Below are 25,493 nucleotides of genomic sequence, written 5' to 3' on the forward strand. Positions count from 1 at the left end.
TATTTGCCTTATGGCCATTTCGCAACCGGCTCAAGCCTGAGACGTTGCCGTTTTTGTCGTTCCTCGACGATGGTTTTATTTTTATTTTTTGCTGCTGAATCTGAATCTGCCTCTGCTTCAGCCTTTGCCTCTTCTCTGGCTTTGGCTGTTGGCTGTGGGCTTTGCTGCTGCTGCTGCTGCTGCCTGAGTTGCAAGTTGTCAGTTGCATTCACATCAAATTAAATTGTATTTTGCAAAATAAATGAAATTAAAAGGAATGACAACGAGGAGCAGCGACAAGTGGAGCGGAGCCGTAGCCGTAGCCGGAGCATCGGGCATCGAGCATCGGGCCTCGGAGTGCAGCCAACTGCGACTTTGTGGATGGGTTTCCTTTTTGCCTTCTCCTCTCACAAGTTCATATGCAATTTATGTTCCTTTCATTGTTTTTGCCATTCGCATGTCCGCTCATCCGTCTCCGTCTCCATCTCCATCTCACTGAACATGTCATCCTCTATCCATCTCTCTCTCTCTCTCTGTCTCTCTCTCCCTCTCTTGGTATAGCCCTGAGAACGAGTCTATATGTTTGCGGATCTCCTTTTACGGCGGGAAAAAAAAAATACTTCTAGAGCTGACCATGCCCCTAGCCCATGGTCTGTGGCACCAATTGAGTCGTTGCTGGGGTCGCAAATTGCTGCATTTGCTGCATTTTGCTTTGGCACTCTTCATAGAACTCATGGCGACAGGTGCAAGTACGAGTATTGCCAAAGGATGAGCGATGTAACCGCAGCTAAAAATCTCTATAGAACAGAAAGTAACGAATAATAGAAGGAGTTCTTTGTCACAGCTGTAGCAAGTATCATTTGATTTATTCAATTAGCATAATATTTCTGGAAAATTCAACATCCTCTGTGATAATCCCTTTTTTTCTTTTTCGTAAGTTTAGATTCATGAGAAATATTACTGTTATAAATAAATTAATTATAAGTATTGGAATTCCCACATTCCTCATTCATTTTAAATTTCTTTTTTTTTAGAACATTCTTTATTATAAAATAAATTTAATAAAATCCCCAAAAATTAACTTACAACTTTCTTAATAAATTGTTCATTATTTGCATTTATTGTTGTAAGAAAATTGTTCATTATTTACATTTATTGTTGTAGTAAAAATAAATATTCCATTCGTACCATAGTGAATAAACCTTCAGGCATTTCCTGGAAGCAATGACCAAAACATAAATCAAATTTGATATTTACAATTTACAATTTGGATCTATGATTATTTGGCATACAGTTTCAAGATATGAACTACTCCATTACAAAGCATTTCATTCACTTATCCCTACTTCATATTCCATATACATGTATGGTTAATCTTACTTAGCCATCTGTGGGGAGAGTTCCACATGCTGTAGCTATCAGTGCTGTGCCCTCATGTGTATCTATGCATTTATCTATGCAGCTAAATATATCTCTCGTTCGGCCACATCCACATGCATAGCTGGCACTAATAAATTTATAAAGCTTGATATTATCGCGGCAGCGTAATCGTAACTCACTCCCCTCTGCAGCGCCCTACCCCCCCCGTCCATCACTACACCGATTGAGTTGGAGTTCCAGCTAAAGGCGAGGCTGTGGCATCATCATTTGCATTTGAAGGAAACGATGCCACACGCACACAAGAGGGAATGAGTGGCAGTCGGAATGGAATGGGATGCTAAGAAATGGGGGCTTTGGTATGGTATGGAATGGTTTGGATGGGTGTGGGGGGATACCTCTATAAGCCATCATCGTAATGATGATGTTCAATTGCAGCGCGCCCGAAACTATTTCGAATTTCGATCCGTAAAGGTGTGAAAATACCTACAACATAGCATCCACAGAGAGACAGAGACAGAGAGAGAGAGGACGAGTGGAGCTACTGGATTGATGAGGGCGCTGAAAATGCTGATGAGAAGTTGGTTCCGGGATGTTCCACGTGATGTCTGCCTTGAGGCAAAGGCAAAGGCAATGGTGGCAGTGGCAATGCCACCCAAAGATGGGCCAGACTCTGGCTCTGGCTGTCATTAGCGGTATTCAAATCATAACATAAATACACTTGTCGTCTGTCGAGAGCTCTTTGGGGAATGAGACTCGCCTACCTCCCTCCCTCCCTCACTCTTTTGGGAAGATTATGACAGAGTGATGGGTTGGGTGGAGGAGGGGAAGTATGAGGGCCGCCCCGCCGCCTGTCTGGCTGCCTCTGTCGAGCAACTTGTTGGCTGCATTTCATTTTGATAACTTGTCAAAATAGTCTGGAGTTTTCGAGTGTCTCAGGGCGAGTGCTTGTGCCCCGTGCCCCGTTCCCCGTGCCCGTGCCTGTGGCTGTGCCTCCTGCCGGGGCATGATAAATGCGGCCAGACAGCGAGAAAGCCACTGACAAAGTGTTGAATGTTTGTGCCACTTTATTATTGCCATTAAATGTAGTGCTCCTGGGTCTCAGTTTCAGTTACAGTCTTAGTCTCAGTCTGCCATGCCCTGCCATCTCCAGTGCCCTCCTCTTTTGTGTCAGTTGTCTTTACGAGTCTGCTGGGGGCGCATATGCATAAAGCTGCGCCACTTTTCTGCCATAAACTTGTCAGGCAATGTCATAAAATCACCGAACCCTCATCCCTTGACCAGCAAATCGAACCGATGCATTGGTGGGTTGAATATATATCGCCCACAGCCAGCCCCGGCCAGCCCCGGCCAGCACAGCCCCTGCCACTCAAGCCCCTTCCTCAGGTAACTCCCGCTTGGGGAGCACCACGAATTATTGTTGTAATATTTGCCAAAATTATTCGCCGGACAGCGGATATCGATTGCAAGTGAACTTCGACCTAGGTGGCTGCCTACCCCGCGCACACCACACCAGGCCATCCATCCCCTGCGCCGCGCCACTTACCTTAATGCCCTGAACTGATTGGAATATGATAGCGGAATTGGGTTTTATGGCAGGCGCAGCTTTTATTTATTCGCAGGTTTAATTTTTGGGCACTCTGCTGGGCTCTCCAGGGTCACATCTCTCCCTGCCCACACCCACCCACCATCCATGCCAGTCTCCTTCCCCCCCCTCACTGGAGTTCAACTAATAAAGCCTTCTCGTGCCGCGGCTGCTGCTGCTGCTGACTCCTCTTATTCTGCGGGACATGGCTTAATTTGTTAGACGTTATCGCTTCCGCTTAAAGCCAACTACCGACGACTGCAACAAAATGCATTTGTTGCGAGTGGCAACTGCAACTGCAAACAGGCTCAGCGGAGCCCGCAGCAGCAGCAGCAGCAGCCGCAGCAACTTGTTTGTGCAGCGCATAGTGGGGCAGCGGCAGTGGCTGTGGCTGTTGCTGGGGCACGGTCACGTGCAGCGTGCAATAAGCGAAACATATTCGCATGTTGTCCGATCGACTGCGCTCGCGTTATCGATACCTGGCGTGGCCTTGGCGGCTGGCAGGGGAAAAACACAGATATCGATGTGTGTACACACTGCACAGTGTACACGGGGGGGATGTATGCTAGTGAGGGTCGATCTATGTAAGGATGTATTTATGTAGTACATATTTAACTATGAGGGTAAGCAGTACAGGGAGGATCAGTTACGCTTATGGTTGGGGGAGTGGAAAGTTTATTGAACAATTATTATTATATTTATAGTTTGTTAAGGTATTTGATGTACGATTAGGCGGTCGTCACGGATACCCCCCTGGGGAGTTGCATGACCAACAATTTGTGTCCCCCAACATGCCGATAAGACCCGCTTTGGCGCCTTTCTACAGCATGAGAATTAGTTGAATTAGCGACAGAACAAGGCAGAAATTTAAGCTTTAATATGGACCACTTTTGACTACTTTACACACATATTTCACAGCAGCCTGTTGGCAGGGTTCGGATCGTATAAAAAATTAAAAGATTAATATTTAAAGTTTAATATTCACGCTTATTACTTACTGAACTTACTTGGGTATGGGTCCCATATTTTATTGCCCATCAATTCAAGGTACGCAAAATTGCGGCCCTCAATCGGCGACCATCTTGAAGAGACCTCAGCCAGTCGCGCATCCTCTCTTCGTCAGCAGCAACACAAGAGAGATGGAGAGACGAGGCCAGATCAACAAGAGTAGCAGCAAGGACAACATGAATAATCCATTTTTCGAAACACTTGTCCCGGCTACAGACCACAGCCTCGACACAGTCCACACAGCCCCATCCACAGAGAGCTGCCTCAACGATCATAGATATAAAGACAGTCTGTCTGTCTGTCTTTCGGTCTGTCCTTCCCTCCATCGTAGGTGTTGTCTAGATCTTGGCCACGCATACGAGCCAGACTCAGAGCTCGAAGCAGGGAAGGGAAGGGAAGGGAAGCAGGGCAGGAGGAGCAGCAGGAGCAGGAGCTGCAGTGGAAGTCAAGGCTGGCAGCGACACCAGCGCCGCCAGATTAAAGATTCCTCCATAAACAAACAAGCGAAATAATTGAGGCAAAATTGAAGCAAACTACCCGAACTGTTGCTGCCACAGAATGCAACTACAGTTGGTGGCTGGATGGGGAGGGGAGGGGGAGGATCGACTGTAGACTGCAGACTGGGGAGCTGGCAAACCAGTTCGGATTCTCGGTGCAACAATTAGCACGGAATTTGTGGGTGCCATAAAACGCGCTACACGATGGCCGCATGTTCTCTGGGCCTTGCAACCCATTTTCATTTCCATTTTCATATCAATAAAACCTCCGATTCTATGGAGGGGGCAAGGAACGAAGTCTAACGGTACTCCTACCTGGATGGAGTGAGAGCGAAAGAGAGAGGAACGGAGCTGGCTATCCTGGCGCCACTCATGGCACCCAATTAGACACACTTCAAAGTCCTCCACGGTATGCCCGCCTCGCTCTTGGTGGCCATCAAACGAACGCATATTCCACTCATAATTCCCTCCGGGCTTGGGTTATTATTCATAGACCGTTTTCGGACGACGCGTCGCCGCGTAGGATTCCCCCCGGCAGCAGACAGAAACTTAATTACTCGAATAGATCAAACAAATTGCACGCAAAATAAATATAATGCAGCAGTACAGCAGACTTACGGATTGCCACAAAATGAGGTTATTAAGATGCCCCAAAAGGCAGACGGCTGCCAAAAACGGGGTCTGCGGCATAATCGTGATCTTGAAAGTCCCCGCGCCCCGCAGTGCTGCCCCAGTGCTGTCCCAGTGCTGCCCCAGACATGGCATGCCACAATTTCTCATCGCTCATTTTCGATGCAGGAGGCCGGATTCGTTAGTGGCGAACGAGGAGTGCAGTGCAGTCCCACTCCTTGCCGGTGCAGAGTTAATGGCTCCAGTCGTGGGGCTGTTAATAGTTCCGCGGCTCCCTGTTCTTTCTCTCACTCCACGAGGACACTTTACGGCCGGGGGGAGCACGGGCCGCATATGAAATATGTGCGCCCATGAAATGAGCTAAATTTCTTGGGAAAAGTGCAACATTGTGGAAAATGGAAAATGGGAAATGGAATTACCAACAATGCCACAGCTACAATGACGGCAGGCAGCAGAGGGAGGCAATATGCGGAGGTGTTTATAGTCAAGTTGAAGGCTGCGAAAGTGCGAAAGACAAAGAATGGAGAGGCCGGTAGGAAAACTTTGCTCATCTACGATTTTTTTTTAATTTTGATGCCAGGAATATATATAATTTTTAAATCAAATTCTAAAATAAAATTTAGCTACGGATTATTATTAACAAAATTAAAAATAAACTTTGGTTTTTTTATCTTTACAATAATAATGCAAAAAAATAAAAATAAAAATTTTGATTTCAAATTTTTTTTTTTAAACTGACAAACTTTAAATATTTTCAAACTAAGTTTTAAGAAAACATATTTTGAATTTAAAATAATTGTTTGATATTTTTTTTATTTTTAATTTTGATATTTTTAAATTTAGAACTATTATTTGTGCTCTCTGGTTCAGAATTGAGGGATACCTACTATAGTAGTCAACACGACAATTAGGCTGTGGCCCAAAATGACTTTTTCTTATAGATTTCGGGGCTAACAATTTTTTAACGAATTATGTTTTTTTTTATGGTTTACGTTTTTTTTTAAGAATTTTTTTAAATCTGTTATTTTTTTAATGTTTTGTTTTTCAGAGGTAGTGGTTTTATTTTTCACATAGCTATCGAACCCTTTAATCATTTAAAACACGTGACTCCACAGGCCTTTGCAGTCTTCATACGAAACGTAAATGGGATTAGCAGGGAGCTTTATACTTCCCATACATGTATTAAAGAGTCCCTAAGTATTCGAAATATACGCACAAGAGCGCTTTGGTGTGAGTATTAGTGCACTGATTCGGTGATTCGGTGATTCGTTGGTCTATTGTTCGGCAGACAACGCCTGTCATATTCAGTGAACATTTATAATGTGCGGCGACATCTCAAGTTGTTGCGGTCTAGAAATTATTATTTGTTACTCGCAGTGGCGAGTGGTGAGTGGCGGGAAAGGCGGCTGCCAAAATGACAAGGGAATAATTAAAAGTTTTGCGATTGCGAACTACGGAAAATGCGACACTTTCGAGCGAGAATTCGTCTGCGAACGATGGCTGGGCTGGGATGCAAGTAAATGAATCAAAAAGAAAACATCTGTTGGACAGAGTAAATGGCATGGGGATGGGGATGTGGATGGTGGGGCATGGCATATGTGCCCCAGAGGCGAGGGCGTTTCGCTGAAGGGAACGCGGTATGATGAATGGGCTGCGCGTGGCGTGGCATGTGGCATGATCGAGACAAACACTTACCCAGTGAGCTGCCAATTTGCATGAATTTATTGAACCCCCAAAGACACCCGACACTCCACAGCGGAGATCCCCGGAATGCTGCCCACTTCCCGGAAGAGAAACGTCACAGCAGCGTGTGGATTTTTTTTCTTTTGCAATTTTGCACCGCCGGCTTTATTTTTGATCATTTCTCCTCGCGATTCGCACCTCTCTCTCTGTCTATCGGTTATCGATATGCTCGATATCAATTGTTAAATTTTTTCAATTTTTTATATGCAACTACCACAGTTTACATTACGTGTATTTATATATATATATATGTACGTATGTATATATTATAATTTATATATATATATATCTAGGTATAGCCATAAAATTAGTTAAGTTCTTCCACTGCGTTACTCCAGGGGGTGGGGTGGGGCAGGGAACTTCCTTGCTTCTTGCTTCTTGCTCTGCTCTGCTCTGCCATTTATACAACTTATCGCCTAAACTTAATGCATTTAAATGCCTTGAAGATCGCTATCAATTACCGTAGGTATGTATATATAGACACAAAGGATATACTCGTATATATATTGTGTGTGGGATTCTGTGTGTGTGTGTGTGTGTGTGTGTGTGTTGTGTCTGTGTTTGTGTCTCTGTTGTGTCTGTGCTAGTTGAAGCTTAGCGTTAGAGGGTTATGCTCAAGATATGTACTCCACAAAAAACCATGTGTGTTCCAAGACCAGGACTGCTGCTGCTGCTGCTGCTGCTGGTCGGTTACTTGTCCGCATCGCGGGACTCTGACTCATCGGGCTCCAACGCGCCGCCACCTGCCTCCCCGTCGCCCTCCTCCTGCTCGTGTAGGCTGTGGCCCACTGCTTCGCTTTGATTGTTCTCCATCTTGATGCGACTGAGTGGATGCCAAATATTGCTGGCCAGCTCGTCGTCGCGCAGCGAAGGACTCTGCGCCGGCTCGGGTGTGGGCGATTTGCTGCTGCTGCCACGCTCCATGGCGTAGGGATGTTGGCCCAAGAAGCCGGGAAAGCCCAGGAGTCCAGGCGGATAGGGATATTTGCCACCGTTGGCAAAGGGCGGCGGCGGTAGGTTGGCAAAGGCGCCGGGACTCAGCTCACCAGGCTGTCGGAAGAGAGAGAGAGAGAGAGCAGCAAAGGTATCCAATAAATGGGGGGATTCCAAAGAGACTTCCATTTATTTTGCAGCTACCAAGCCCCAGAAGCGCCCACACACTCACCTTTGGTGGCAGTCCATTGAAAAAGGGCGGCAGGTAGGGGAAAAAGAGCTCGGGTCGTCGCTGCATGAACTCCTGCTCGGCCGTGGGTCCACCGTGTGCCGCACCCGGACCCTGCCCCGGCCCCGGACGCATGGGCAGCTCCAGCGACATGCGACGACCGCGACGCGACGTGGGATTCGTCCACATATGGGTGCCCATGTGCACCTGGAAGCACACAGAAAGAACAGCAGCCAGAGGGTCAGCAAAGGTCAGGTATAGTCCCCTGAGATGGCGCACCTTCAGATTTCCTTTGGTGGTGAATGCCTTCTGGCACACGTTGCACTGGAAAGGCTTGTCGCCCGTGTGGGTGCGCATGTGGATCTGCAGCGCCGAACTGGAGCTGAAGTTGCGCCGGCAGACGTGGCAGAAGTGCTTGTTGTTCACGGGCGGATCCAGGCTGGATGTGGGCGGACCGGCGGACATCAGAGCCTGCTGGAAGTCCAGCGGACTGGCCGGGAACCGATGGGCATCTGTGCGAAAAGGGGGGGACGTGTGTGAGGCGTCCGAGGCGGCCTGGAATGAGTCTCATTTATACTTACGCAACTGCATCTTCATCAGCGACTGTTCGGCATCGATGGCATCCTGTGGATAGTTGTTACTGCCTGCTCCTGCTGCCCCTCCCTCGCCGGCAGCAGCCTCTTCGCCCAGGAGCTGATCCTGCTCGGGCTCCTCTTTGATGGGCGTCGCCTCCAGGGGCTGCGCATGGGACACTCTGGGGCTGGGCAACTTGTCGCCCGCCGATGCTGCTGCTGCTGCTGCTGGGGGTGGCGGCGGCGCCGGCGGCTTCTTTGCGAACAGATTTGGATTGAGAGTGAGCTGAAACGAGAGGAGATTTCTGTATGGCAGCCAGACTCTGTAACTGAAGCTGCAGCATCGGGGGGGCAGCAGCACCATGGCACAATGGGCGCTAATTTCTGTAAATTTTCTGTTTAATGTGCCGTTAATGCAACAGAGTGGCACAGAGGCAGCGGCACAGACTCTGTCTCTCTTTTGCCTCTTAATAATCTTATTTTTAAACCGCAAGCCAAAAACATAATTTACAATTTTTCTATGCCATCGCGTGTAATAATGCCAACTAATTATCTCGGGCAGACGATGCCGCCGGGTCTCATATTTTTATGGCAAAACAATTGTTCCCGCTGCCAGTTGACACTCTCGCAGAGGGGGTGGGGTGGGGGCATGGGGCCTGAGGCCTGAGGCCTGTCAGAAGGGGCACAGCATCCCCACAGACGCGACGAACAAAAGATTAAATAATTTTGCATAAAGCGTAGCATAATTTATTTGCATTGAATGCATCGCACACACCGCCACCGATCCGGCACAGGCTCATCCTCTCCTCTGTATCTCTCTCTCTCTCTCTCCCTCACTCTATGGGACTCTATCTCTCTCTCTCGCTCTCTGGGTCTGTGGGGACTGTCACTGCAATATCTCCTAGCCGATCCAGACACGAGCAGACACGACCACATCGTAAATTTCGCATCATCATAATGCATTCTCGTAATTACTTAAAATTTTTGAATCATTTAGAAATTTCAAGCCCAAAAGATGATGCCGATTCCACCACCCCACTCCCATTTCCACTCCCTTTCCATTTCCACTCCCATCCAGATTCCCTAACCCGATCGTCTGCTCTAGATCATCAACTCAACAATATGCTAAGCGAGCAAATCGGAACGTGGCTGCGGCCCCAACAACCAACCCGTGGAGTGGGGCGATGCGAAGGGCGAACAAGGGCCTGTCTGGGCCTGCCAAAAACTGTCACGAGGGGGTGGGGATGGGGGGCCTTGTCCGGACCGTGCTGATTACCAACTGAAAACGTTATGACATTTACACTGCAATTGCACTGCACAGGAGCGGTTCAAGTGCGAGAAAGGGAGCCAGGAAATTAGGAAAAAGGAACTTTAAATGAACATATGACAGGCTAGAGGATGAGTACAAAAATTTGAGATAAAAGAAAATATCTAAGAAAATATATTAAAACAAAATTGTTTCAGTAATTTGATTTACTAATTAATTACCACAATTCCTGTATTAAAACAAAAGGCAAAATTGGTCCTGTTATTGATTGAGATATGTTAATTAAACTATCGGATAATGTAATAAATTAGAGCATTAGGTTTCTCCTTCTTTCATTATTTGCATTATCTTATGTGACTTATCTTTTGCATGTAAAAATACTTTAGCCTTAAAAAAACATGAATTGAAAATATTTTCTTCCGTTTCCTCTACTTTCAATCCCATTCGGTTGCCTTCCAACTTCGCTCCTGTGCTTCTGAAATTCCCTCACAATTTTTGGAAATACTCCAAGAATGTTCGCCATAATGAACGATGTCATTAGTCATAGAGCGAGGAGACAATGCCGCAGTATGTGCCAGTCCCAGTCCCCGTCCCAACTCCAACCCGAGCCCCGACCCCCAGCCAGAAATAAATATTAATACTCGCATTTGTACTTAAATGATGGCCAGGCCAGGCAGGCAGGCAGGCAGGCAGAGTAGCAGAACCACAGCAGAGCACAGCACAGAAACCACTCCACACACATCTGGGCCGGGAAGCGAACGCACTTTAATAAATAATTGGCATTGTTGGGCGATGTAATCCATGGCACTTAAAGCTCTCCACCGAGATGAACCTGCGGCTCCAACCCCACACCCCTTAACCACAATTCCAGCTTCATCTTCAGCTTCAGCTCCAACTCCAACGCCAAGTTGGGCGAGTGGCTGTGGCGGCCACAAAGCGGAACGCCAACAATTAAGGCAAACTATGCAACTCGGCCACAGTTCTCCTTCACATAATAAGGCCTTGTGAAGCGAACACGCTGAGCAATTAATAATGTGCTCATAATTTGTATGGTTGCAGCCATAACGGGGAATCATCCACACCATATTTGGCAGGAATCAACCCAAGCCAACCCAAGCCAAGCCAAGCCAACCCATCCCCACGGCAGCGAGTGAACCCGTGAACATTTTAATTAATCATGACCAAGGCAGGGCAAGGCCGCTGCAGCCACAGCCGGCATTTCGCAGTGGGCAAAGTCGGCGGAGGTGGAATCGAGCTGGGATTAGGCAGGGTAATCGCAGGTGCTGCCTGCTTTGAGGCACGGAATGTCCCTCAAGAGCGAACGTGGAGAGTGATTAGTGGCGATTGAGTCGGGAAAGTAAGTGCGAGTGCGAGCATGGAAAGCGAGGAGGAAGAGTGAGAGGATGAGAACACCATAAGATGAGAAGATGGGAAGCGGACAGATCATTGAGTCACTGATCGAAGTTTATTCATTGAAGTTTGATCCATAAAACGAAGCAGGTGCAGGAAGCAGACTCCAAATTGAGTGTGGATTGGGATAGTTTATGGCATGAAGGTGCCTCTTAGTGTAGTGCCCAAGAGGTAGAGTTTTTCATTGGCGTAAAATAAATACATAAATCAGAATGATCTATACATGAATGTGAGTGCTAAAAACAAGAACAAAAAATACAAAGAATATTTCCTTCCCCTTGGCATAATTGTAATGAGAACAATCCATAAACTAAACACAGATCCATAGCTGTAGCAGCAACCCACTGACCCCCCCGAATTTTGCAATAAATAATTCAATATTTCCACAGCATTAATCAGACTCCGATCTGCCGCTGATCTCCACCTACCCTAAGCATAAATCGCTCAAAATCTACATATACCCCCGGTAATATTTATGCCATATATTTGATAGCACTCACCTTGGCCCCGTAGGGCGATCCAGCGTCGGGGTTGCAATGGGCTCTGTGGGAGTGGGTCTGTGGACCGGTGACTTCTTTGGCATGTTCGCTCTGCAGATGGCTCTCCAAGGCGGCCAGGCTGGGCAGCATCTTGAAGCACAGATTGCACACATTCGGGGGCGGATGCAGGCCTGCTTGGATACAAGTTTCGGATATCAGACAACGAGTTACGCGAGAGGTCAGCGCGAGGGGCACGGCACACAGTTTCCGCCGCGTGCTGCTGGGCAAAATGTCGAAACGAAAACCGATCTGCGATGCGTATAATAAATATCCATCCGCGTAAAAGGTTCTGACATAATGAGGCGACAGATCCGCAACGCGACGCGACGCGACGCCTCTGTTCGCTCGCTGGATCTCTGGCAGATTCGAGGCGGGAATGCGCCAATGTTTAAAAATAAATTGCCGGAATTTGGCATAGGCATATCCATCTCAGACTGGGAATGGGCAATCGGGGAATGGAAATGCTTTGTCTCGGTCCAATTGAGTTATGTCGCGACGCGATCGCAGATTTATCGCGCTGCGACTCCACTTGGCAAACGTTCGCCGGGGTCAAAGGTGACAGACAAAGAGGCTTTGTCATCTCGGGCATCCAGATTGAAGTCGTGGCGTACTTACCCATAAATCCTAGCGGGCCGAACGGCAGCAGGGGGAACTTGGCATGGGCATGGGCATGGGCATGGGCATGGGCCTGGCCCAGGGCGTGCATCTCCTCGCGGGCCGCTGCCATCAGCAGCAGATTGGGGGCCATGGGCATGCCGAGCAGGGGCAGGCCAGCCCCAGCCCCAGCGCCAGCGCCAGCGCCTGGTGCTCCATTGAAGAGTCGCGCCGTGGCAGATGAGGGCGAGGAGAGATCCATGGCTGGCATTTCGCCGCTCTCGCTGCGTCCTCCTGCGCCAGTCATATCCAGCTCGGATCTGGAGCGTTCATCGCAGCCATCATTGGGGGCCCGCCTCTCCCGCTCCCGCTCCCTCTCCCTGTCCCTGTCCCTCTCCAAGGGAAGCGGCGTGGCTGTGGCGGCACTGGAGTTGTCCCTGGAATCGTCCGTGCTGTCCATGGTCATGAACTCATCAAAGTCGCCGCCCTGCGACGACTCCGAGCGCTGGCCCGAGTGATCCGAGATGGTGGTGGAGAAGTCCAGGGTATCCGAGGTGCCCAGCGACTTGTTCGAGTTCTGATCCTCGATGCCCAGTCGGTCAGCGTCGCCTTGGGGCGGCGGCGCCTGCTGCCCGCCGCCGCTGCCGTCGTCCATGGTGTGGATGCGAATGTGCTGCTGCAGGATGATGCCGTTGGAGAACTTCTGGTGGCACACGGGGCACTTGAACTGGCTGCGCATCGGCGGCTTGATCTTGTGGATGCTCATGTGGGCCTTCAGGTTGCCCTTGGTGGCGAACGCCCGGCCGCAGATCTTGCAGCGGAACGGCCGCTCGCCCGTGTGCGTGCGGATGTGCATCTGCAGGGAGCTGCGGCAGGACATGACCTTCTGGCAGAAGATGCACTGGTTCGGGTCGGTCAGCTTGTTCTCGATGTTGTCCACCAGCTGCTGCAGCTTCGACGTCTCCGACGTCTTGTCGATCTCGATCAGATCCTCCCACGACTTGTCGATGATGCGCTCCATCTGGGCCAGCGAGTACTCGCCGGGCGCCTCGCGACTGGTCGACGAGGAGCGCCGCACCAGCTTGGCGATGTGCATGTGCTCGGCCAGGTCGCGCTCCCGCTCCCGCTCCTCGCTGGGCGGACTGCCCGCGCTGCTCGTCTGCCGCTTCCGGACGCTTCCGTTGCGTCGCGGTGGCGCCGCTGGCTTGGCCGTTTCCCTCTCTGGCTTCTCCGCCACGGGCTCCGGGACTGGCTGGTGTCTGCTCAGCTCTGGGGCCACCTCTTTGGGCGTCTTGGCCCGCTCTACGGGCGAGTGCGATTTTTCCTTCTCCTTTTCCCTCAGGGTTTCCTTCTCCTTTGGTCCTGGCTTGCTCAGATCCTCTGCCTGCAGTGGCTGCTGAGGCTGCTGAGGCTGCTGCTGCTCCATGCGGTTCTCCTCCATCTCCTCCAGATGCTGCAGGGGACTGGGCTCCTGTCCGCTGGGCGGTGGTGGCGGCGGCACAAAGGGCAGGCGTATGGGATTCAGCGCTGCAAACTGCTCAGACGGAGCTGGCGGCTGGCCACCGCCGTTCGAGGCGGCGGCCACCACGGGCGGCATGAGCATGGGGGGAAAGATCTGCGTGTGCCGCTGGTAGTGCACCTTGAGGTTGCCCTTCGTGGTGAACTTGCTGCCGCAGACGTTGCAGTGGAAGGGCCGCTCGCCGGTGTGCGACCGCAGGTGGATCTGCAGGGCCGAGTAGCTGCCGAAGATCTTGCCGCAGTACTTGCAGCGATGCTTGAAGATCTCGCCGCGGCTCTGCGCCTCCTTGGAGGCGTACTCCGAGTACTCCTCCTGCATCTGGGCGGCGTGCAGGCTCTGGGAGGCCGAGTCCAGCACCTCCTCGGTGCGCCGCTGCAGCATCTCCAGGCAGTTGGGCTCGTTGGGGGCCGGCGGCGGGTCGTGGTTGGTGATGATGCTCGAGGCCAGGCTCGAGCTGATGTCGCCGCACATCAGGTAGTCGGAGCCGGCGCCGGCGCGCCAGCGCCAGGATCTGCCTCCGGCGAGGGGTCCTTCTTGGCCTTCATCTGACTCCGACTTGTCTCCTTTTCCCCGTCCCTTTCCCTTTCGCTTTCCTCTCTCTTTTCAGTCTTTGAACTCTCCTCGCGCCGCAGCTCGTTCTCCTCCTGCTCCTGCTGCTGCTGCTCCTGCCGCATGCCATTCTGGGCCCGCTGCTCTCTGGTGGGCTCTGGCGATTCCTCCTCCTGTTCCTGTTCCTGTTCCTGATCCTGTTCATCCTCCTCCTCGTCGGGCTGCTGCTCCTCCTCGTTCTGTTCGGCCTGCCTGCCGAGGGCCGCTGCCTCGGCGCGCTTCAATTGACTCTGTAGATGCTGGATGAGCTGCAGCTGCATCAGGTGCTGGCGCTGCACATTGAAGATGGTGGACTGCACCATGGCCAGGTCGGCGGGCCGCTGGTTTCCCGCCGCAGCGCCCGCCAGAGCGGTGGCCGCGAACTGGGCCACCGCCACTTTGGTATGTTGTAAAGCTTCCAGGGCCACGTGACCGCTGGTGGGCAGTCGACTGCTGGCCGAGATCACCGACAGATCGAGCGCCTCGTTGCTGTTCTCCGGCTCCGGCGACGCCGACCCCGAGGCCTCCCCGTCCTCCAACTCTGCATCCCGCTCGGTGGCCTCCAGCTCGTGCAGCTCCGTCTCGGGCTCGGTCTCGGGCTCGACATCGGGGGGAGTCGCCGCCTCGATCCCGCCATTGTTGTTGCTGTCCGCATCCAGCTCCTTGGCCAGGAGATTCTCCCTATCCCTCTCGCCGCCGGCTGAGCCCGAGGTCCTGGTGCCTGTGCCCCGATAATTGATGCGATTGCGAAATATTGAACACATTATCCTCTCTCGATCGGAAGCCTGCCACCTCCTGAGCACGATTGCTGCCGATTTCTGGCCTTCTGCTCATGGACTGGACCCTGCGGAAGACACAAAAGAGGGAGAAGAGGCGACATGAGGCGTGAGTGCAACGATTACGAAAATTTACGCACATATTCCTGGCCGATAATATATGGAGTACGATCGATATAGAAGTGGTTACCAGTGGCCACTGGCCACCGACCACCGACCACCGACCACCGACCACTGACCACTGGCCCAGAGATCGTCACGTAAGGAGTGGGAGGGAGGGAGGTAGGGAGGGAGATGCAGTCTCGCGCCAGACTTTATGATAAATCTTTTTGTTTTTTTTTTGTTTTGAATATATGAATAGCGCTGTGGGTGTCGCAATTTTAGGCGTTCGTTGAATAAATGATTGGGTGGCGTGGCGCGGCGCAGTGTGGCGTGGCGCAGTCGGAGCTGGGGTTAGTCGCGTATAACTTAATATCAGCCTCTGCTGCTCCGATTTGGTCTGCTTCTTACAATATATCTATATCTGGATTGGGTTTTCGGACTATCCCGGGCCGGGCCCGTGCCCCATGCCGCAACAGAGACTTTGCATGGCGTAAGACCGGGCGGGGGTAATTTATTGATTTATTACTCGGAATCACTCAGCATAACTTTTGGTCTATCTGGCTCTCATTGGCATTTGCCACAAATCTTTCCCAATTATTCCGGTCACAGCTAATTTATCTGATCAGATATCGGCAACCGGTAAATGAGCCCCTGGACCCACGGACCAACTGAACAAATCGAGAGTGATATTTGTAGGTGCCTATCTACCTTTCGTATTGTTTGATTTAGTGGGGATAAGAAGATAACTCGTCCTAATGCTGATACTCTTTGGGGATCTAATATGCGAATATATAAGAAGGTAAAGGGGAAAAATAATTCACTGACTAGCAGAAAAACACAATGGGATCTATATTAATATTAGCACCCAGTAACAAAAATACCTACAAAATGTATACCAATAGACTTACATTAAAGTATGATCCCTCACATTTTACCATTAAAATTAACTTATTAAATTTAAATATATTTTTATGTTTAAATAAAAATATATATCATATTTAACATATGTAAATTCTATTTTCATATTTAAATTAAATATTTTCATATTTAAATTAAATATTTTCATATTTAAATTAAATATTTTTGTATTTAAATTAAATATTTTTGCATATTTAACATAAATAAATTTCATATTTAAATTAAATATTTTTGCATATTAAACATAAATAAATTTCATATTTAAATTAAATATTTTCATACTTAGATTAATAATTTTTCCTTTAAAATTGAATATATTATAATTATTTTAAAGTGTTTTCTATTTAAATTAAATATGGGCAATTTTTGGTGTTCGAAAAGAGAGTCTAAAATTTGTATGCAAATCTTCTATCGATGGTTATTTGGACTACACATTCCATCAGTAAAAACTTACTCTGCAATTGGCTCAAAGACCCACACACCAGTATATGGAAAATGAGTTAAACTCCGCGGCATCGATCCCTCAATTTCCTTCCTTCCTTTCGCATTTTGCGAAAAGCTACGCAAAGTGTGTGGGTGGTGGGAAAGTCGACCGCCATCCGTGTGTTGGACCGACGACCAGTGGCGAACTGGCGCCCCGCCAGGAAGACCAGCAATCGGGTGTTCAGATACCACCAGCTACGCAGGAAGTTCAGGTTCATTTTGGGCATCAGGAAAAGCCTTGGATAACTGGGAATTTGGAAGGGAACTATTCGGCCAACTGGGATGCTGTACGAGCTGCCCCACCACCACCCGTAAACTGTTCAATATATTATGCTCACTCACTCGCATAAATTTCCACGCCAAATCGATTTCAACATAATTCCTCACACAATTTCTGAGTTACACTTTCAACAGGGCCACAAATTCTGGGGCGCTTTTCGTGGTCTGTCTCTCGCCGAAATTAAGCAGAAAATTTCCAAATGCTTTGGAAACGCACGTGAGCCCGGATAGGAGTACGGGTACGGGTATCCCATCCGCATTACGGCCGATTGCTTTATGATTATTTCCCGGCAATTAAGTGAATTTATTGGCAAAGGTAAACACACTCGAATCCGAATCCGAATCCGAATCCGTGCCCGTACCCGTACCCATGCCCGTGTCCCGTGTGTCTCTATCGATTGGCCGCACTCGAAATCATCGACGCACACACATCGAGAGGTGCGCCTCGCACTATTTCTATCAATGCCGATGCTGGCAATGGGCTCCATCCGAAATCAATTTGTTTAATGCAGACAGCGTTTTCCCACAGCAGCAGCTACAGCCACAGCTACAGCTGCAGCCACAGCAACGAAGGGAGCCAGCGAGCAGCTGGGGAAGTTAACCCGAAGTTAAGGCCCTGGCGAAAGTGTTAACCAAAACTAAAGTGAGTCGAGTCGAGTCGAGCCAAGACAAGACGAGACGCCACAGCCACAACTTATTCCACTTGAGCTGATTTTCTTGAGCGATTTACGCACAGCCAAAAACATAAAACTTCCGCAATTGCCTCACCCGAAAACTCTTCGGGACTTTAAGAAGTCTGCGGTTGCTCTTGGAATGCCCCCGACAACTTTTCAAGCTCTCATTTCCTTTGTCAAGAAAGAAAATTCCATGTGCTTGCCTCCAAAAAGTTTCCTGCCAGCAGGTGGTCCAGCGCCAACCAACTCGAAAGGAACTCTAAATCTTTCGTGGATCTTTCATGCGCCGCAGCAACACGGCGTCAATCATTTGGCCAAATCGTGAATTATGCTTCGATGGCTATAGCCTACACCTCTACAATCGCTCGTCTGCAGCGGATATTGATCAAAATTCATTGCAATTTGCTTGATTGATTGATGGCGTGCATATATCCGGGGCCAATCGAATGAATGGACCCGATGCCAAACGTAAACAGTCCCAAAGATTGGTTGGGAGGGAGGGGGAATCTACCGAATGCGAGATCTTGATGGAAGTCTGTTGTTTCAACCGTCGATCGAGCACTCGAGCGAGTGGCACTGAATGGACAGCTGGGGAAACACTGATTTTTGGGGGGGTTTTCTAGATAGGCGAATGTCATCTCTGACAATCTATGAATGCTGTTAAATTTTCAAAATTTGCAGAGATATATCGAGCACTTGATTTGACACAAGATAACCCTTTACTGTTCAAAATATACTGCGTAAGTATTTAGTTAGAAATGAAATATTTTACCTGTTTTTTGTATCCTGATTAACCTAAGACTTCGACAATGTGCAGCACTTATATTAAATAAATCAAATTCTTTTTAAATATTTTGATTTCGAAATATTTTTTATGAATTTTTCTAGATTTTCTTTGACTTTTTTTGTGTCACACTTGACACACCAATTATACAATTATTTGTGCTAAAATAATATTTTATTATGCAGCTAATAGATATAGAAATTTTACAGAGATGACTAGATCCTAAAAATTCAAATTCACTTCACTTACTTCAATTAATTTTTATATGCACGACAGACTTTTATACTAACAAACTATTTTTCATTAAGTTAAATTTGTTGGTAAATTCAATAAAATAAAACCATCTTGTCAGGCAGTTATCAGCTCAAATTAGAAATTTATTTTTAGAACTCAGATACTTTAGGCCCCAAAAAATAGAACCCCCAGACTCATTTCTTGTACGTATAGAAATATCATAAAGTTTTTGGCAAGTTATTCTTTTCATTGAATTGTACGAATATGTTCCCCCTTTGATCCTTTGGCTTCCCATAGCTGAAAATTCTTTATGAATGTCTCCCAGTCTCATATACAAATAAATAACACCAGCAAACTGCATCTCAAACTCCCCGTTTTGTATTTACTTTCCCGCCCAAAAAAAAAAAAAAGATAAAGAAAGTATAGGAAATAAAAAACGCTTGAAGAAGCGAACAAAAAAAAAGGTGGAAATTGTTTGAGGCAAATTTATGAGCTTCGCTTAAGCAGGGGAACTACGAGTACGGGTACGGGTACGAGTACGTCTGGTTAGCGCTCCCCCGCTCTGCATTGTACGGAGTGAGTGTATTGACCATTTTGCATGCGGTATGCGGTGGCAAGCGTCGGATGGGGCGCCTGTCCAGGCAGGGCCCTGGGAGCGCAGTTTCAGCCGGGAGAGATGTCTTGTGGGCAGGGGGAGCAGGGGGTGGGGAACAGCCAATGACGACGGCGACGACTGCGAACCCAGGGGCTCGTAGCATACAAAATGTCTGCAAATTTATTAAGCTGGAAAAATTTTATGAGTTGAATTGGTATAATTTTCATATAATTTTTGAGAAAGAAGCGAAATGGAACGCTGCCAGACGGTCAACCAGTTGAGTTTATAGCCAGCGGGGGGCTGAGACTGAGACTGCGACTGCGACTGGGATGGCCAGAAAGGAAGTCGAGGGGTAAGCGCCACACACAAACACACATACACACACATAAATATTTGTATGTGTTTGTAAGAGTGTGTGAGAAATGCAAATGTCTGCGTGTCTGAGGGACAGAATGAATGGCTGGGTTTTTGGGATGTGTTTTTTTTGTTTTTGTGGATGGAAAGGGAACCAATGCCAAGTGGCCGGCACAAGGGGGAGCCAGCCTGACACACAGATACTCACACACACACACACACACACACACGCACAGTGGTCTGGTCTGGACTCTTGGCCAGGGACTGGAACTGGGACTGGGACTGGGTCTTGGGTCTGGTATCGGGGTCTCAGCAGCGAGGCTTGTAGATGAATTTGTATTGTTTTGCATTTGCTTTTGGGGCGCTACTTTGTTTTTGCCTTCTGCCTTCTGCTTTCGCTTCGTTTTTGTTTTCTGTTTCTTTTCTTTACTTTTTTTCACTGTTTTTTTCTTTTTGTTGTTGTTTGTTTCGCTCAAAGGAATAATATAGGTGGGCGGGGGGGGAGGACTGTGTAGAGAGCAGGAAGCGGGAGCGGGTGCGGGTAGTGGTAGCGGGCAGGGTTGTTAAGCTGCCATTGGAAACAATTAAAATCATAAGAGACGCACATAAATTATTCATGGCTTAATCTAAAGTGGACAATCTATGCAAAGTACCCTCACACACACACACACACACACACATGGATATACACACATGTGTGTGTATCGTTGAACACTTGTTCCGCCCCCCCGCACTTGATGGCCATTTTTGATATTTTGCCAATCTGCTGCTGGCTTCGCCTTTGCCCTCCTTTTTGCCTTAATTACTCATAAACGAAGGAAATAATTGCATTCAAGTAGCCATCTCCTGTCCTGTCCCTTATGCTTCCCTATGCATATCTTCCCTCTCGTACTATGCCTGTCTCTCTCTCTCTTTCTCTGTGTTTTGTGTTTCCTCTTTTGTTTTCTGTTTTCCTTGCCATATCTGGCAATTAGATGGAACAATGAAACGGACTGAATTCTGGCAACTCAATTTCGATGCGAATCGAATTGAATTTCTGGAGGAGCAGCAGTAACCGTTGCTGCAGAGCCATGAATGGATCTTCTTTATTTGTGTTGTGTGTTCGAAATGCACACGTTTTGATTGCTCACAGCATCAGTTATCAAATTCAAACTGTAATCGATTAATTGGGCTTCGGTTGGCACATTAGATTCCATATCAAATAATTTAATGGGTTGCTCAATTGTGTGGGTTATGATATGCCAAAGAGATAAATAGTTAGGTTCTTAGTTATGAATTGTTAAACTGGTTTTATACGTTATTTTTTGTGCATAACAGGGACTAAGTTTAAGCTACACTATTGTTCCTTCAAAAGGATGCAAAGGCGTCGCCGAAGCATATTGACTTTTATCATATATTTTAACTAACAATAAAGTTTATTCTATCTCCAAAAATACTTTTCCCTTAGTAAAGTTGGTTAACTAACTCCCTAATTCTATTTTAGCATACGCCTACATAAAAAGTTCACATTTGCATATTTAATAAATAAATTAAATTTTAAATTCCGTCCAGTTTTCTGTGTTTTTTTTTCATTTGCTCATTTCAGTCGAATCCCGCAACTCCGACAAAGCCCAAAATTTGTTTTGATGAATATGAATTGAATTTGGTTTATTGCCCTCACAGCTATAATGGCAATAAAAAGGCAGCTAAAAATTTTTGGCAGGGTCTGGCCGTGTTAGAACGGATTGGATTGGCATCTAACTAATAAATTTTCGTAGCAATAAAAATTCAATTTATGCGGTTTATTGAATTAGCCAACGGATCGAAATGAAATGCAGAAATGCAATGATATAATATAGACATATGTACATACAAATATGTGCAAAAAAACAAAAGGGTTGAGAGTGAGATGATGGATGGATATAGATAGATAGATAGATAGATATGTTTATAAATTGATGCATAGATAGATTCGCATGTGGCCCACATTGCAGTACAACGCTGCGAATAATAAAAACATTTTCGCCAAAATATTCGCATGCAAAATACAACAAAATATGCCGCATACCATGAGCAGCTGGTGTAAGAGGGTAGACAGATAGATAGATAGATACATTTGTATCTAGAGTCTATACCGCACATTTCTGTCATAACACGAAATAAATATTTCACTTGTCCGCTGTCCACTGTCCGCTTGGCCCGTGTACCTCCTTCCTCTCTGTCTTTTTGTGCTGTATTCGTTATTAAAATGAAAACGAATTTTATATAAAATATAATGCAAGATGTTCAACCGAGCCGGGTCGGTCGGGGGGATGGGAGCGTTGGGACAGGCGCGAAAAATGAGAAATAGACTGGCAACAAAATGAAAAGCGCTTCGAAATTTTACAAATGAATTTATTGCCAAGCCAACGAACAGGAAAAGATACAAAGAAACGTCCACTCAAAGATACATTTGGTCACTTGCCGTTGGCTAAATGAATCGCGCGACTCATAAATTAATTAGAACAATAAAACAATAAATGTATTAAGAGGGTGAAGCGTACACTGACAGAAAATGTATATATCAAGCAAGCTAAGTAATATGTATCTATCAAATATTTTTTTATTATTAATTAACTACTCATAGAGAACAAGGCTTTTCTTTGACAGCATTCCCCTCTATTGCCGTATCTCTCGTTGGCACATTTTAAGAGGGGATATCTTATATTTATTATCAAGAGGTTAACTATATCTCACTTAATCGTTTTCTTTCTGTGTAGCTCTGACTACTGCTTGCAGATACATTTCTATCTTTATACGATTCCTTCAATCTTAAATTATTTAAGGCTGGCCATCAATTGTGGCTTGATTAAAATGCTTTGCCCGTCACCACTCCATCTCAGTCTCAGTACCAGATATCACCAATTTCTTGCTGTTCCGAAAATGCATCTGCCAGATACTTTGTATCTTTGACACAGTGACTTGACACCTGTCATCTTTTCGTTTAACCTTTAGATGGGCCATCACTCGACACACCTTCCCCATCATCCCACCCAGCACTCATTCACCCCATCCTGCCCCCACCCCCTTCTTGACTCTTCCCCTCTCTGCTTTGAGTCTCTGTTAATTTTATTCTTGACATGCCTTCCTGGTTCTTGCTGTTGCTTTTTCTTGTTGTATCTTTTTTTAGGTGTGGGATTGGGCATCATCTTCTTCTTTCTTGTCATTGCATAACATGCAGACACACGGATACAGAAACAAACACACACTCACTCACGGATACACAGATACTTGTATGTGTGTGGTACATATCCCTTGTCATATCCTCCGGCACATTCTCCGTTTCATGCCTCTCGACCCAACGCCCATGTCAGAGAGCCCGACCCCTCCGCCTTGACCCCTGCCCCTGTCCGTGCCCCACTCTGCGTGCCACCTTTGGGGCACAAAGTAGTTGTATTTATGTTAACTTTGACATAAGCTCAACATGCAACTTTTCGGTTGTTCCTCTTTTGCTGTTGTTGTTGTTTCTGTTGCTGTTGCTGTTGCCTCTGTTTCTGTTGCAGTTGCATGTCCTCGCATAAAGTGTCAAAGTTAAATAATCTCCACTAGCCCAGAGTCACGGCGTGAGGGGGAGAGGTGTTTGTTCGTGCAACCTGAAAAAGTAGCCCCAGGCCCAATTTAGATCTTGTTTAATATGTACTCCTCAATTTTGTAGGTTATTCAGATGGGGAAGTATCTGAATGCAAATGAGTGGTTGGAGTGTGTCAAGGAGTGTGTCCCACTCGAACAAGTAGAAAATGAAATTTTCTGACTCACATAGGTGTCTGTCTATAGGCACTATATCTGAATGCATCTGAATGTGTTTCTCAATGAAGTCATATGGGAGAACAGACAGAAAATAAATGATTTAAATGGTACATTTCTTCAGAATTTAATTTAATGTGAAATGAGCATTGCAGACCTCTCCTTCAGTATCCATTGCTATTCATTGATGCGACTCTTAAATCATTTACGCAAAATCCGTCTAGAATTGCAACTAAAGTCTGTGAGAATGTGATTATACCGGAATATATTTATATTTTGGGTAGAAAAGTACCATTAGCATGAAAATAAATGATATATGAAATGGGAACATTGGAAATATGAGAAATGTTTAATTATCGCATTGGGGATGATTCAACAATTCACCTTACTTAAAGGCTTAAATTATAATTATAATATTTTAATACTTAAGAGCAAATAATTATGTGTTCTTTAATCTTCCCTAAGTTGTAGTCCTCAAATATAAACTAAGTTCTCTCTCATTTGACTGAACATTTACGAATAAATAATGAAAACACTTTGTGGTGAATTAAAAGTTATTCTTGAAACCTTTCAATGTTTTCTAATCAAAAGAATTCCAAACTAAAACCAGTCTATTTGATTGCGTATCCTTAGAACTATTAACTTATACGAAAAGGTTCTTATTAGCTTTAATTAGTTTCGTGTATTCTTATGAGTACATCTAAGGATATTGGGAGTTGGCTTCTTATTTTAGAGTATAAAATAGTTTAACTCTTCATTGTGCACTTACCTTTGCTGGGGGGTTTTGACTCCTTCCTCCTTGAAGGATCCTGGCTATCCGCTCCGGACCTGCATCTCTGGAAAGTATCTCCTTTGTCGAAAGTATCTTGCCGACGGCAATCGTTGAGATTAAGATGATGCGTTGCTTTCACACAGAATTTATAAGTATTCAAAAAATTGTTGTTGCTTATTAAAAATCAAGTTTATTGCACATTTTGTTAGCCCTCTCTTGGTTTGCTCTCTCCTTCTTTTTTCTTCTACTTCTTTCTTCTCCGCTCTTCTCCTCTGCTGTGAGTTACTTTCGTTGTTGTTTTTGCATTTTGATGTGAATTTTATGATTAATTAAACACGCGCGACCGCAAAAAGCGACTCCGGAGTCTCTGTTTCCGAGTGCGGCCCCGGACCCGTTACCGCTCTGCCCACACACACACATGCCCCCGCCCCCACACACACACACGCACAGGCACACGCACACGTACGCACACACAGGAAGGAGGCTGGCTGGCTGGCTGAAATATGCGTAAGCAGCGACGTTGCGACGTAGCGACGTAGACGACTGCGACAGACGAGACGACGGACGGTCGGCGGTGATAAAAACGCACACGGGGGCGGAAGAGGCAAGGCAGCAAGGCACACCGTGTTAACCGTTAACGGTTAACTGTTTTCTTGGTCTGGCCCGAAGGCAACGGAATAATGGCAATATAATTCTGGCCAAGGAGCTGCCAACTGGTCGCTGGTACTGCCAACTGGCTTTTGGGGCCCAGTTGCCGTGCCGTCGAGTCGCCACTTGGTGAGCAAAGCCGCTCTGGCGGCCAAAGGTAACGGTAACAACAGCAGCGCAGCGGCAACGGAGAGCCAGAACCAGAGCCAGGCGACGTCGACGTCAGAATGTCCTTAACGGTGGCGGCACCACGGCCGCGGCAGCAGCAGCAGCAGCGGCGCGCACTTGCGATTACGACGACGACAACTACAACGACGATGACGATGACTATGACGACGACGACGGAGACGGACCACGGACGACGGCGGCGCGCAGTGTCCTGCGAGTGCGAGCTGGAGCGAAGTGGTCCCCACGATGGCTGCGTTTGCACGCAGGAGCCGGGCGACGGCGATGGCATTCATGCGATTCCGATTCGGTGGCGGCGTCGCATTCACAGTGCGAAAGCTTCGCGCCACAAATGCCGTCACACAGAGAGCCAGTCAGAGAGAGAGAGAGAGAGAGCGAGAGAGAGCGGAACATAAAAGAGTCACAGAGAGTGAGAGAGTGAGAGAGGGAGTGTGGTGTCTCAGGAGAGCAGAGCAC

The 25,493-nt window shown here is 47.2% G+C and overlaps 1 protein-coding gene across 1 annotated transcript; it reads right to left on the reverse strand.

Moving 5' to 3' along the window:
• Positions 1 to 6,904: 6,904 nt before the first annotated feature.
• Positions 6,905 to 25,173, reverse strand: LOC111076100 (homeotic protein spalt-major). Its single transcript, XM_041593841.1, has 8 exons — positions 24,201 to 25,173; positions 14,449 to 15,314; positions 12,385 to 14,368; positions 11,731 to 11,900; positions 8,563 to 8,839; positions 8,261 to 8,493; positions 7,985 to 8,188; positions 6,905 to 7,869 (listed from the first exon to the last, which is right to left on the reverse strand). Exons 2-8 carry the CDS (start codon positions 15,232 to 15,234, stop codon positions 7,510 to 7,512), a joined length of 4,014 nt encoding a protein of 1,337 aa, XP_041449775.1. The 5' UTR covers positions 15,235 to 15,314; positions 24,201 to 25,173; the 3' UTR covers positions 6,905 to 7,509.
• Positions 25,174 to 25,493: the final 320 nt, after the last annotated feature.

This window comes from Drosophila obscura, unplaced genomic scaffold, assembly GCF_018151105.1.
Source record: "Drosophila obscura isolate BZ-5 IFL unplaced genomic scaffold, ASM1815110v1 contig_200, whole genome shotgun sequence".
NCBI classification, from domain to species: Eukaryota; Metazoa; Arthropoda; class Insecta; order Diptera; family Drosophilidae; genus Drosophila; species Drosophila obscura.